Source organism: Oncorhynchus mykiss, chromosome 2, assembly GCF_013265735.2.
Source record: "Oncorhynchus mykiss isolate Arlee chromosome 2, USDA_OmykA_1.1, whole genome shotgun sequence".
Classification (NCBI taxonomy): domain Eukaryota; kingdom Metazoa; phylum Chordata; class Actinopteri; order Salmoniformes; family Salmonidae; genus Oncorhynchus; species Oncorhynchus mykiss.
In genome coordinates, this window is record NC_048566.1 from 79,241,719 (window position 1) to 79,257,375 (window position 15,657).

General features: G+C 40.7%; 1 protein-coding gene across 1 annotated transcript in view; it reads right to left on the minus strand.

Annotated features, from left to right (window-relative positions):
• Nucleotides 1-1,893: 1,893 nt before the first annotated feature.
• The window catches only part of LOC110502122 (CD44 antigen), a 33,365-nt gene continuing 19,601 nt past the window's right edge, over nucleotides 1,894-15,657 (minus strand). The window contains exons 5-8 of the mRNA XM_036956430.1: nucleotides 9,062-9,631; nucleotides 5,656-5,739; nucleotides 4,809-4,887; nucleotides 1,894-4,498 (exon numbers count right to left, since the gene is read on the minus strand). Coding sequence (XP_036812325.1) covers nucleotides 4,285-4,498; nucleotides 4,809-4,887; nucleotides 5,656-5,739; nucleotides 9,062-9,631 — 947 coding nt within the window. The 3' untranslated portion in view covers nucleotides 1,894-4,284. The remainder of the gene's footprint in view (nucleotides 4,499-4,808; nucleotides 4,888-5,655; nucleotides 5,740-9,061; nucleotides 9,632-15,657) is intronic.

Sequence of the window (15,657 nt, forward strand, 5' to 3'; positions counted from 1 at the left end):
GAAGGGCTATATAAATAAATTTGATTTGATTTGAATGGAGCTGAAGGGTGGGACTAATAACAAGATAAACAATGTAAAGCATAAGGGATCTGTAAAATGTATATAGGTTTGGAACTTCTGTGAAATAGCATAGTTACAAATATAAATCAAACTGGATGGACATCAGAAATAGAGAAAGGACTAAGAACAAACAAGAGGGAACTATTTTAAAGTAGACTGTGTCTGTAACATGTGTATAAGATGTATAAATTGAAGGTAAAAGCAGAAATGTTTATTAGTTTACTCCAATTGGGGGATCGGCGGTAGGGTCTGCGGGGAATAATAATAAAGGTATATTATTTTAAAAACTATGTTTGTCTATATAGGTACAGTATGTGTATGTATATATGTGTATATGTATGCATGCGTGTTGTCACGTTCTGACCTTTATTCCTTTGTTTTGTCTTTATTTAGTATGGTCAGGGCGTGAGTTGGGGTGGGCAGTCTGTTAGTTTTTCTGTATTTTCTATTTCTATGTTTGGCCTGATATGGTTCTCAATCTATCGTTGTCCCTGATTGAGAACCATATTTAGGTAGCCTGTTTTCCTTTGTGTTTTGTGGGTGGTTATTTTCAGTCTTTGTGTGTCTGCACCAGACAGAACTGTTTCGGTTGTTTCTTTGTTGTTTTTGTTATTCAGTTTTGATTTATTAAATAAGATGAACACTAACCACGCTGCGCTTTGGTCCTCTCCTTCTTCCATCCAAGACAACCGTTACACGGGTATGGATATATATATTTACCTAAAAAATATGGGGGATTGGAAATGATGCAGACAATTACATTAGAAGCAACATTCTTTCCGCAATATTAAGCTGATCCTCCCTCTAATAATTTACAGTATTTATTTATATTTTTTAAAAGATAGACGCCCTTCCAAAATCAGCTGCCTGAAGGAAGGAAACCGCTCAGTGATTTCACCATGAGTTTAAAACAGTTACAGAGTATAATTGCTGAGATAGAAATTAACTGAGGATGTATCAACAACAGAAATGACAAAGTGAAAAGAAGGAAGCCTGTACAGAATCCTGCATCCTATTTGTAATAAGGCACTAAAGCAATACTGCAAAAAATGAATGGTGGTGGCTGCATCCTGTTATGGGTATGCTTGTCATCAGCCAGGCCTAGGGAGTTCTTTAACAACTAAAATAAATGGTATATAGCTAAGCACAGGCAACATCCTAGAAGAAAATCTGGTTCAGTCTACTTTTCAACAATAACCTAAAACACGAGGCTAAATCTACCCCTCTGTAGTTGCTTACCTAGACGACATTGCATGTTCCTGAGGGGTATAGCTACAGTTTAGATTTCAGTCGGCTTGAAACTCTATGGCATGACTTGAAAATGGCTGTCCAGCAATGTTCAACAGTCAATTTGACAGAGCTTGATGATTTTTTAAAAAGAAAAATGGGCAAATTGTGTTTTTATTAAAATATCAAATGTTTCTTCCACTTTGACATTAAAGTATTTTGTGTAGCTCTTTAACAATTTAGTCAGTTTTAATCCCACATTTGTAACACAATAAAACGTAAGTCAAAGGGTGTTAATAATTTCTCAAGACACTGATACTATTTTAGAATATTAGATGACTTAGCTGAAGTCGCTATATGAGACTGGTTTAACCTTTCAAGATGTAATCACAGTGTCTGTGATTACATCTACAAGAACATGGCCTTTCCGGCTTTCAAAATGGCTTTCTTTGTCTTACTGTCTCTCTGTCTTGCCTGGGTAAAAACATACTCTTGCATCATGACTGGGATACCATGGCAACCATACTTTCTCCTTCTCCCGAGCAACCCTTTTCTCTCCATTCCCTCCCTCCCTCCTGCCCGCTGAATGAACACCACAATCAAAAATGTCCTCTATACACATTTATTTAATCCATGACTTTACACATATTTTCTCATTAACAATGTTTTATTAATTGATCATTACACACTTTCTAATTTTCCTCAAAGTGAATCAAATGAGAGCAAGATCGGAGAGGAACAAAAGCAGAGGCAAAAAGCCACACAAAAAAGCTGGGACACACATTTGTCATGCCGCTTACTCAAAAGGCATGACAAATGTACTGTCAAACTGATATGAGAGGATTCATAATATCCACATAATATCCACAGACAATCACACATAAAAGTGATTTGACTATGAAAGAAAGAGACAGCATAAAGATTATAATGTAATCAGATGGAGGTGTGGAGCAATGGGCACATTGGGACCTGGATCAGTATGGAGAGACAGAGCTCCTAGCCAGAGACACATGGATTCATCAACATCCCTCTCTATGGGGCACATAACAGGGAAAGCCACAGAAATATGATGGCTCTGCTGCTTTGTTACAAAGGAGCCCAGAGAAGTAGAATCCAGAGTTGTGCTTGGAGTTCCACTGTTCTGCCCATTACTGTAATATCTGTGTCCAGATCATGTGTTGTTGTCAGTGTGTCCAGCCAAATCAATTATTTTGTCAGTGAGGGACGCGGTCACTCCTCAGGATTGTACATTGATTTTCATGTTGGCCGTTAACAACAGTTATTAGGTTCCATCACAGTGTAACGCATTACTACACAATTCTAGGACATTGTAAATGGCATATTTCTGTCAATATAGCATATAAGGTGACTTATATGGTAAGTACATGTGATACGTGTACTCCAACATCCACATCTGACCATTGCATCTATTCTCCGAAAGCTGTTCCATATAATCCTATGCGCTACTCAACATGAATGTATTATTTATACAGACCATGTTAATAGACATTGTAAAAAAAGGTTTTGAAAATGCACAGTCTTGAATACTATACATGAAGTTGATTCATACAATATCTACTCTGACTATTGCAAATGTTCTATCACAATCAAAGACCATAGGTTCTGAATTTGATTAAATAATTCTCAAATATGACAGCTTTTATTTATTCATTAAAGGGCATTGCATGCCAAAAAAGATGAATGACAACTGTTGCTAAGGCATTTGGAAAATACGTGTACATTATATACAGAGACAAAAATAGCAAGAAAAATCCAAACTGCATTAATTAAAATAATAACATCTCGTTGTGTTTCCTTGTAAAAACAAAATCCCAATCCACAGGAAACAACTGAAATATACAGAGGGTTAATATTGAAAGAAAACAGGGGAATGATAAAGAGCATAGACATCAGTGGGCCACAACGTCCCACATTTACCTATCCATAATAAACTATATTAATCCCATGAACATCCAGCCAAATTATCTGACGACGTCTGTTTAGTTTTCACATTTCTGCATGCCTGTTTTTCCAACTCAATGCCTCAAAAGCTTCAAGTGACACATTATCAACAATGTCCTTCCCCTCAACCTAACCCTTAACCTCAACCCCCGACTGGTCTTGGTGGGCAAACCAAGACCCCCACCCCCCACCTTTAAAAACTCCCACCCACACCCCTGTGCCTTTATCAACACCCTTCCTCTCTCCCCTCACACATACATACGGTACATACTGTGCATACACACACACACACACACACACACACACACACACACACACACACACACACACACACACACACACACACACACACACACACACCTCTTCAACATCTCCACTCAGATCCCGGCATAGAGCAGGGATGTCAACCTCCAGTCCCCCACTGTCACTGGGTCTGTAGGGTTATATTTCAACCTGTTATTATTATTGAATTAATGTTACTGATTGACTAGAGAAGCCAGACTGATTTTCTCAGATTTAGATTAGACACTGATTGAAAGGCAGGGGTGAATATCAGCATGTGTGTATGAAGCCTGGCTTGACACCCCAGATATAGTTCAGATGTAGACTCAGTCCAAACCCTAGGCCTAGGAACTATCCAATCCTAACCACATACCTGACATAACAGGGTAGAAAGTAGCATTCTGCTCATCTTGGCTTTAACAGTCTAGCTAGCCCATCTGAGAGACAGGCAAAGGACAGGGCCAGTTTCCGATGTTGCACCTTAGTAGCAAGGTGGGACAAACCAACCATTCTCCCCAGAATACAACAACAGAATCAATAGAGTATTAACCATCCCTTAAATTTACAAATCCCCCACCCAACCCCAGCTGGCATGTTCAATGTGTCTGTCTTCTTGGTAGCAGGCCAAAGTGTCCATCTCCACCCCCAGCCAGACCTTCTCTAGTCCTGCCCCAGTGTCAGCACCCCCATAGCTACTCATCTTTCTCTATCCTTCTGTCCCCTCTCTCTTCTCCTCCTTGTCCTCCTCCTCTCTCATGCCAGCTGTCCTTTCTCTGGGGACTCATCCAGTGTGATGACGGTGAACTCCTCTGTGTTGCCGTTTTCCTGGATCTTCTCTTTGTTCATCAGGGTCACCATCTCCTGCTCTCTCTCCTGGGCGCGGGAGCTAGCCACAGACGCCACCGCCCCATTCCCGTCACTACCATCCTTGTTGGTGATCATCAGGGTCTGCTGCTGACCGCACCAGCTAACAGCCAGAGAGAGAGCGAGAGAGAGCGAGAGAGCGCGAGAGAGAGCGAGAGAGAGTACATTAGAATACTGTCACCAGCTAACAGACAGAGAGGAATCAGTGAACACATTAGCATTAGGATACTGTCACCACCTAACAGACAGAGAAAGGGATCAGTGAACACATTAGGATTCTGTCATCAGCTAACAGACAGAGAGAGGAAGCAGCGAACACATTAGGATACTCCTACCAGCTAAAAGACAGAGAGAGGGAGTAATGCACACAGTTAATTATTGATCAGAATTCCAATTGGTGAAATGAGACCTACCTCTTCCGCTTTGCCACAGCAGCACACACGAGGAGAATAGCGCCCACTGCCGCAACCACTCCCACAATGATCAGCCAATCTGCACAAAGGAAAGAAATGAGAAAGGTTGAATAACATGAATAATTCATGTCTATAATGTCTCTCACTTGGAGGTGTAGCATATGCCCCTTTACAATGCAAAGTGCTTTGAAAAGTGCTATATAAATGAAATTGTTTGCTCAATTATTAATACATTATGAATCCATTAAACCAGTGGTTCTCAACTGGTTTTGCCTAGGGACCCAAATTAAACCAGGTGGTCTCAGTCATGACATAATATTCGCATTGCTAAAAAGAATCGGCAAAATACAATCTGGAAAATTATTTGTAATGCTATATTGATATTAAATGTACCAACTGTATGACAAGGAAACAACATTCCCCCCTCTTTCATTGTCAATAATTACATTTTGCCCATATTCTTGATGTTGACTGTTAATAAACTCACTGATTTAAGACCACACAATCAACCATAACGCTGCTAATAGCTCTGTTCTGAAAATACTGTGATTGAAGATAAATTGTTTAAACATGTAAGTTCATTATCATTTCTACACACATTCTACTTGGTTTAAGTCATTTCAAGTTCAGACTGGGTTTTCTTTTCATAAAAAAAAACTCAGACACCCGCGACCCACACAAAACCTCCCACCACCCAGATTTGGTTTACGACCCACCAATTGAGAATCACTGCATTAAACCATATACATTGTAATTACATGGCCATGATTCAACTAATCACTCATGACATGTACAATAATAGTATTAATACTACTGGTAGAGATATTAGGGGTAGTGGGCCACTCACCGGGTGTGCTACTATTCTCCTTCCCGGCTGGAGGAGGGGCTACTCCCTCACCTGGATTCATCCTCCCCCTGGGAATGGGCTGATCTGGGAATAGATGGGGAGAACAATGAGATACAGTGTTAAACAAACATCTCTGATGCCTCACAAATGAATTACACATAGATGTCAACTGGTGTCATCAGATGCCATAAATGTCCACCCAGGTAACACACACAGAGCCCCTGGAGAGAGTGCAGTAGACCCCAATAATAGTGCTTGGTTATCACACTAAAGTGTGATGAAGAGCTGTGTCCATCTTGTCAATCAGACAGACGGGCCTGGGTATGAGCACTGACAGACTGTGATTTTGCGCAATGTCATGTGATGATGTAAAACACTATCATGTGATGACCAGGAATCATGTGCTACAACAGGGCTGATGTTATAGCTGTGGAATGAACTGAACCTACTAAGGAATGTGGAACTGTCTCGTTGGGGCAGAGTTGGCACCTGAGAGCGAATGCTAACATTTCATTGCAAAGTAATTGCTAAGTTATTGCTGTTATTAAAGTGACATTGTGCCAAGTGTTATAATGAGAACAATATGGTAAACTCCCCATAACCTTAGCACAGAACAGAACAGTTTATCTGATTAGTATCTCATAGGGTAAATCAATGCCACCCTATTTCTCACACAGAGCTCTGGTGGAAAGTAGTGCCCATTTTGGGGTGTCATTCCCCCCATAGCAATACATCCTCTGCCAGATCGATCCCTACGTCCACACTTCCTACTGTGTCTCCTGTCCTATCCCTACATCCACACTTCCTACTGTGTCTCCTGTCCTATCCCTCCTTGCCTCCCCCTCTACTTCTAAACTGTCTCATTGGATCACAGGTGTCAAACTCATTCCAAGGAGGGCACGGGCGTCTGCAGGTTTTCGCTCACCCTTGTATTTGATTGATGAATTATGGTAGCTAATTAGTAAGGAACTCCCCTCACCTGGTTGTTTATAGTAGGTCTTAACTGAAAGAAAAAAACAAAAACCCACAGACACTCTGCCCTCCGTGGAATGAGTTTGACACCCCTGCATTAAATAATCTAAATACAGAAATACATCTATTGAATAAGAATCAAATTATAATGTAATGAATAATAAAAGGCTGTGGGCCAGCAGTTGTTATATTATAACACAACTTGGGGGTCCTCTTGCTTACACTATTCACTATTCAGGACTAATGTGAATCTCAGTGGTGCACAGTAGTGCACAAACACACCATTATTAAGACATATTTGATTGAATGATTCAGTGCTTCAAAATACAAGTTGATGCCCCATAGGAATACACTATAGGAGCATTGGACCCAAATATTAGCTACTGTGTTGAAAGGGTCTGTGTATTACATTCAATCATTGGATGCAGAGATTGTTTATATGGAGTTCTTGTATTGAGAATTTGAGCCAGTACAGATGGGGAGTTGAGAGGAAGAATCATGCTGAGGCACAGTCAGTGGTGTACTAGTGCTCCTCTCTTTCTCTCCTCTCTTTCACACTCTCCCTCATCCGGTCACAAGAGGGGGAGCCTTCTTCAAACAAACTCCACAGAGGAGAGGACACACAGAGAAAGACAAACTTTCAAGCCTTCATGGAATAGTTCTTCATGAATGGTGGTCAATCTGAGTGCTTATTTTATTTGAAAGTGTCATCAAACTACAACTTTATGTCACGGCTGTCGTAAGAACGGGACCAAAGCGCAGCGGATGTTAAGTTCCACATATTTAATTCAAAGAGAAACTTAAACAAAACAAAATATATCAATAAACGAACAACTAAACGTGACTACGTGGTGCACATGCACAAACATAAAACAATATCCCACAATCACAGGTGGGAAAAATAGCGGCAAGAGACAATGATTACCAGCTGCCTCTAATTGGGAATCATACAAAACACCAACATAGAAAATATAAACTAGAACACAACATAGAATTGATCAACTAGAATACCCTCTAGTCACGCCCTGACCTATGACACCATAGAGAAACAAGGGCTCTCTATGGTCAGGGCGTGACACTTTATCATAGAGCTGACTATGCAAATGATTCCTTGCACTTGAATATTTTAATAAAAAGTTGGATATAGCTTTTATACCTAGTGCCAGATGTCTTCTTATATAACTCTAAATGCACACAGATATTACAATACAAACTTGAGTGGAAATTGGAGGTTTAATCCACAATCTTTTTCACACCCCAACACCAGGGGGCGAAGTTAGTTCTTTATTAACTTCCCAGAGTCGGACCAAACTTTGCTGTGTGTGGGTGGTAGGCTATCTGTTCTAAGTATCCTTCTCTGAGTTCTGACTAAGCACTTTCAAGAAAATGTAAAGGATACTTACTATTTATGTAAAGATAAAAACAGGTAAAGATGGTGCTAGTTATTACAGTCAGAGAAGACTGTATTAGAGATTGCATAATAATGTGTCTTGACAAAAGTGTTGAGGAGAATGACGAACACGGAGATGTATATTTAGAGATTGATATGATTAAATGAATCACCTTGAAAGCACAGATTTTTGAGTCGCCTTGGAAACAGTTGTACAGTATAGCCAGAGGGCAGTGATGTTATATAGATATGTGTTGTCGTGATTCTGGCTAGACTCTAACTAGCCAGTTATTACATGGCTTTGATTAATGATACGACTGAAGATGTACACATCAGTTGATACATCTTTAAACATTTTGTAAAACTTTTAAAAACTTTTCTGTCATTATAGATGAATGTCATAGTATCAAACTGTTCATCATGGAGATGTGTCAATTTGTTTTGGTGGTGCTTATACTTTTGTTTACAAAAACGTAGCTAAATACATCTTTGTGTGGAAGCAAAAAAGGCTATTTGAGATAAACACAGAATGTATCTTTAGTTTAGGCTTCCTAACCACATTCCACCAATTTCCTCTCTCTGGGGTGTAACCAGGGGTCTAAAGAGGAACACCTCATGTAAACATTTATACATACCACACTGACTGGAAAATGCTGCTGGTTCAACATTTTGCAGCAGCAGCAGAATGATTGGCATCTGCATTAGGACCAAAATGTACAGGGGGACATCCTGCCCTTGAGTATCACAACTGCTATTTTTAGGCTCAGGGAAAGCTTTTCATTCATCCTGTCACAGAAATCATGTATGAAAAGTATGATTGTTGCAGGGTAATGCCAGGCACTTGTTTTGTACCTCTTATGTTTCTCTGTTCTGACATGATATATGATTTACTTGAGATGTATTTGTATTTTAAAGTGTTCTATTTAAATGAAATACATTGTCATTATAATTATGTTCATGATACCAAACTGAGTGACAAAGCAAAGCAAAAAACAGTATTCTGTATGTGATATTATGAATGTAACAAACAGAGTAATTGCTTACCCTCTACCCCCTCCTCCTCCTCCTGCTCTGGCACTATCTCCTGCACATCCTCCTCGCTGGCTGAGCCCTGTGGTTCTCCTGGCTGTCCAACAGGTGGTGCAATAGAAGAGGCCCCCTCCTCAGCGCCAGTCGGTTGCATCCCAGACCCGGTGGTGTCCTCCATCTCTGTGGCCAGCACCCCAGTGCGGCCGGCTGACTGGGTCTCATCCCCCTCAGTCTGCTCTTCCTCCCCACCAGGGCTCTCTGTGGCTGCCCCCTCTGAGGCCTCACCCCCAGCCCCAGATGTTGGTTCCTCTGGGCTAGCCTTAGTGGATGCAGGTTGGGTCGGGTCCACTTCCTCAACTACCTCAGCGGTGCTCTCGGCTCCCTGTTTCTCAGGTGCAGACGTGGCATCCACTGTGTCAGGCTCTATGCTTGCTCTGTCCTCAGGCTGGGCCCTGTCCTCTGGGGTTCCCTCTGTGGCCTCTGGCTGTACCTGGTCCTGGTCCTCCACCACTGCTGGGGCATAAGTCTGGATGTCTGTCTTCTCCTCTGGGACCTCCTCTGTCTTAGGCTGCTCTGTGGCTTCACCTGTGGGAAAACAGACCAGAAAGATAGATGCATGAGCCCAGTTCTGATATTACAACTGTTATAAAACTATAACTATATCAAATTATAACTATATAAAACTATTATTCACAAAACACATCCCTTCATTCCAAGAGGTTATCCCAAATCTGTCAAGGTTGGATTGGTGAAAGCAATGGGGGGTAGACATGCTTTCATCTGTCCAATCACCTACTGTATAGAGCAGTGATTACCATAAAGGAATGGAGAAGAGATGGAAGCTTGTGGAGACTAGAGAGACAGCCCTGTAATTGACCTGGAGATGAATAGCCTGTCAGGTAGGTGATTGATTTCTTTTGTTTGTGTCAGCCAAGACTGACCTGGCCAGTGAAAGTTTCCAAGTGGATATCATCACGGTGATAAGCGATCTCACGTCTATCTTTTGACATCCATTATATAACCTATGACATCATCTGTTATGTACCAGAGTGTAATGATCTGTTTACCGGTCATTACAACGAGTTACACAGTCATTTCCACATGCGTTTACTGTACTGTTTCTGTAGGAAATGAGAACATGGAAGATCGAATTACCAATAACTCATATCATATAAAAGATGTCTGTTGAGACAGCAATTCATTTCTATCTCCCTTTTATTAAGACTGTGGTTACAGTATATTTGTCCTATTTCACACATGTGAATGTGTATATTAATATGCATATGTGAATTGTACATTTGTTTTTTGCATATCCCACTCCCCCTGAGACAACCTCGTCGATCACAGCAAGGCCATTATCAACAGCGACCCTGGAGCCAGTAGGGTTAAGTGCCTTGCTCAAGGGCACTTTGACAGATTTTTTCCCAACGCCCTAGCGACTAGGATACCTGCTGCCCTGGATGTGTAAGAGATATTAAGCTACTTTTGGAGGACAGTCGGCAGTTGAATAAATATTTGCTAATTGACAGACCCAAATTCAGTAAATTTCAGGCGGTTGTAAAGCACATTCAGAGTGAGTCTGTTGTGCAGTTATCTGCAATAACCATGGGCAGGTTGCTAGCTAATGTCAGCCATGTTGTTTTCATCCAAATTAGACCTGTTTTCCACTGGGGACAATCAGATAATCGTGGGTCACTCTGTGCCTCTCTGCCTCACAACACCTTATTCACCATTGAGAGGAATAGGCTAGTGGCAAGGCCCCCCAAGGTATAACAAAACACAACCATGTTTTTCAATATCTTTAATGTCTCCCATATATGAAATGGATGGTTGAGTAAAACAATTTGACTGCAAAAGTGGTTAAATTGATAGATATTGTGACACACCCCTTGAACCCATACAGTGTAGAATAATGCCTGGGTGGAGGGGGTAGGCCACATAAACATGAGTGTGTCCTTCAATGGGTAAGGAGACAAAGTAGCCAGGTTGTAGTTCTCAGGCCTGACCAGTTTGCACAGCTAACTGGTCATTCTGAGCAAGATACAGCGACAAGGGTAGTATCCTTCCTGTATGACTGGCGGGGTACTGGGGCTGTGGAGTGATCAGTTTCCATTTCTACAGTTTGCGTGCATACCAAAGAGACCCTTTGACTAACTGGAATATTATCTCAGTCTGAATGATACTGGGGATACTCCAGTAGTGGAATGGTTGGTTTTCTGGTTGTGAAGGACAGTCTGTGAAAGGACTGTCACAAACAGACTTGCCTTTAGATCTTCCCAATGCATAGTTGGCCTCTGGAGGGAGTTTAATGTGGCAAAAGGTCCTACAGGTCATGTCCCACATTTTTATTTTATATTACTTTGGAAGTCAGGTATGATTATAATAATGTCGATATTAACTGTGGGTGGTTGGCATTGATTACACACTGGGGCAAGCCCAGCAGGAGATGTGGAGAGTGACATGAGGGTGAACTCAGGTTACTTAGAGGTTAGTCAAAGTCTAGCTAGTTCATAGACCATGACTAAAAAGTGTTGGTTGTGAGGGACATAGCACAGCTCCACACACATATACACTACCATTCAAAAGTTTGGGGTCAGTAAGAAATGTCCTTGTTTTAGAAAAGCATATTTTTTGTCCATTAAAATAACATCAAATTGATCAGAAATACAGTCTAGGCATTGTTAATGTTGTAAATGACTATTGTAGCTGGAAACGACAGACTTTTAATGGAATATCAACATATTCATCTACATTATCATCTACATAGGCCCATTATCAGCAAGAATCACGTTGTGTTTGCTAATCCAAGTTGATCATTTTAAAAGAATAACTGATCATTTAAAACCCCTTTTGCAGTTCTGTTAGCACAGTTGCAAACTGCTGTTCTGTTTAAAGAAGCAATACAACTCTCCTTCTTTAGACTAGTTGAGTATCTGGAGCATCAGCATTTGTGGGTTCGATTACAGGCTCAAAATGGCCAGAAACCAATAACTTTTTTCTGAAACTCGTCAGTCTATTCATGTTCTGAGAAATGAAGGCTATTCCATGTGAGAAAATGCAAAGAAACGGAAGATCTCGTACCACGCTGTGTACTGCTCCCTTCACAGAATAGAGCAAACTGGCTCTAACCAGAATAGAAAGAGGAGTGGGAGGCCCCGGTGCACAACTGAGCAAGAGGACAAGTACATTAGAGTGTCTAGTTTGAGAAACAGACACCTCACAAGTCCTCAACTAGCAGCTTCATTAAATAGTACCCACAAAACACCAGTCTCAACGTCAACAGTGAAGAAGCGACTCTGGGATGTTGGCCTTCTAGGCAGAGTTGCAAAGAAAAAGCCATATCTCAGACTGGCCAATAAAAATAAAAGATTAGATGGGCAAAGGAACACAGACATTGGACAGAGGAACTCTGCCTAGAAGGTCAGCATCCCAAACTTTTGAATGGTAGTGTACATTTGAAGGTGATCCCTCGGCTTTGATGGACAGTAAAAGGGTTGCAGAGGAGGTGGAGCTTGTCAAACATGGTGCACAAAGACCACTATCTCACAGTCAATCCCCTGCCACAGTCAATTCTTATATGGATGTTGGGATTACTGCAGGTTCCCAGACCAATGCATGATTCACGTGAGTCCAGTTCAGGTGCCACATGGGCTGGCCAGCCATTGTTGGTAGCAAAATAGGTACATATGAGGACAATGCATGGCAACAATTTCCAGATGGCATTTTGGCTGTTGAATGGCCTCCTGGCATGTGGCATCCAGTTCCATGGTCTCTAGTAACTGGAAGGAAGGACTGACGGTGGAGAGGGAAAGTTAATGTGTAGCCCCAGGCTATGTTGGTTCATTGTAGTGAACACCTACCTTGTGCACTTGTCACGTGTCGTAGCATCCTCCACATACAACACAACTGTCACAAAGTCAACATTCAGTTGAAGACAGAAGTTTACGTATACCTTAGCAAAATTCAATTAAACTCAGTTTTTCACAATTCCTGACATTTAATCCTAGTAGAAATGTCGTCTTAGGTCAGTTAGGATCACCACTTTATTTTAAGAATGTGAAATGTCAGAATAATTGAAGAGATAATGATTTTTTCACGTTCTGACCTTAGTTCCTTTGTTATGTCTTTGTTTTAGTATGGTCAGGGCGTGAGTTAGGTAGGTTGTCTATGTTCTGTTTTCTGTGTTGTGTTTTTGCGTTTGGCCTGGTATGGTTCTCAATCAGAGGCAGGTGTCGTTAGTTGTCTCTGATTGAGAATCATACTTAGGTAGCCTTTTCCCACTTGTGTTTCGTGGGTGTTTATTTTTCAGTTTCAGTGTCTGCACCATTCGGGATTGTTTCGGTTTTCATTGTAATTCTCTTGTTCTTTTGTATTTTGTATTCATTCTCATTAAAGCTTGTGGATACATACCACGCTGCATTTTGGTCCGATCCTTGCTACTCCTCGTCAGAAGAAGAGGACCAGAATCGTTACAGATTTATTTCAGCTTTCATTTCTTTCATCACATTCCCAGTGGGTCAGAAGTTTACATACACTCAATTAGTATTTGGTAGCACTGCCTTTAAATTGTTTAATAATAAATTGTTTAATAATAATAAATGGTCAAATGTTTTGGGTAGCCTTCCACAAGCTTCCCACAATAAGTTGGGTGAATTTTGTCCCATTCCTCCTGACATAGCTGGTGTAACTGAGTCAGGTTTGTAGGCCTCCTTGCTCACACACACTTTTTCAGTTCTGTCCACTAATTTTCTATAGGATTGAGGTCAGGGCTTTGTGATGGCCACTCCAATACCTTGACTTTCTTGTCCTTAAGCCATTTTGCAATAACTTTTGAAGTACGGCTTGGGGTCATTGACCATCTGGAAGACCCATTTGCGACCAAGTTTTAACTTCCTGACTGATGTGTTGGGTCATTGTCCTGTTGAAAAACAAATGACAGTCCCACTAAGCCAAAACCAGATGTGACGGAGTATCGCCTGAATGCTATTCTGAACAGTTGTGTCTGTTACTTGAACTCTGTGAAGCATTTATTTGGGCTGTATTCTCAGGTGCAGTTAACTCTAATGAACTCATTCTCTGCAGCAAAGATAACGCTGGGTCTTCCTTTCCCGTGGCGGTCTTCGTGAGAGTCAGTTTCATCATAGCGCTTGAACTTCCAAAGTTCTTGAAATGTCCGCATTGACTGACCTCAATGTTTTAAAACTTCTTAAGGTTTTGGCCTTTCTAGGGAGTTTTTCCTAGCCACTGTGCTTCTACACCTGCATTCCTTACTGTTTGGGGTTTTAGGCTGGGTTTCTGTAGATGTACAGCACTTTGAGATATCAGCTGATGTAAGAAGGGCTGTATAAATACATTTGATTAGATTTGATTTTATAGACCCCTTTTTTTAAATTTACGCCTAAATGACATACCCACATTTAACTGCCTGTAGCTCAGGCCCTGAAGCAAGGATATGCATATTCTTGGTACCATCTGAAAGGAAACACTGAAATGTGTCGAAATGTCAATTTGAATGTAGTAGAATATAATTTAATTTAGGGTTCGATTTTCAGATTCCTTTCTTTGCAAATTGAACGAGTGGAAATACAAAATCGATCGTGCATGCTATATGGACCTTTTTAGGATATGAAAAAGGATTTTATCTAACAAAACAACACTTCATGATATCTCTGGGACCCTTTGGATGATAAATCAGAGCAATATTTCAGAATGTAAGTACACATTTCACCTTCAGAGGTTAATTTATCAAACCTATAGAGGTGAAAAAAGTTTTTTGTTGTTAGGAGCTCTCGTCAAACAATAGCATGGCATTTTTTCTCTGTATTAACTACTGTAAATTGGACAGTGCAGTTATATTAATTAAAACCTTTTAGGGATAGGGGGCAGCATTTTCACTTTGGATGAATTGCGTGCCCATAGTGAACTGCCTCCTACTCTGTCCAAGATGCTAATCTATGCATATTATTATTACTATTGGATAGAAAACACTCTGAAGTTTCTAAAACTGTTTGAATTGTCTGTGAGTATAACAGAACTCATAGGGCAGGCAAACTTCCAAACAGGAAGTGGAAATTCTGGGGCTGGTTGATTTTCAAATCATCGCCTATTCACATCCAAATATGATATGGATCTGTTCGCAGTTGTCATTATATCGCCTTGCGTTCCATTACTCTGTAGACAAAATGAATGCTCCGGTTGGAACGTTATTGGATATATATGATAATAGCATCCTGAAGATTGATTCTCTACTTAGTTTGACCAGTTTATTCGACCTGGAATATAACATTGAAGTTTTTGTCCGCCAGCTTTTGGACATGTGAACTAAACGTGCTAGCAAAAGTAGCTAATTGGATTATGGAACAAAACAACGATTTATTGCGAAACTAGGATTCCTTGCACTGCATTCTGATGAAAGATCATCAAAGGTAAGGGAATATTTATGATGTCATTTCGTATTTCTGTTGACTCCAACATGGCAGAGAAATATACTGTATTTACTTCTGAGCGCAGTCTCAGATTATTGCATGGAATGCTTTTTTCGTAACTGTCAAATTCATTGAATGGAGGAGACCAAGGCGCAGCGTGATATGAATATATGATTTTAATGAAGA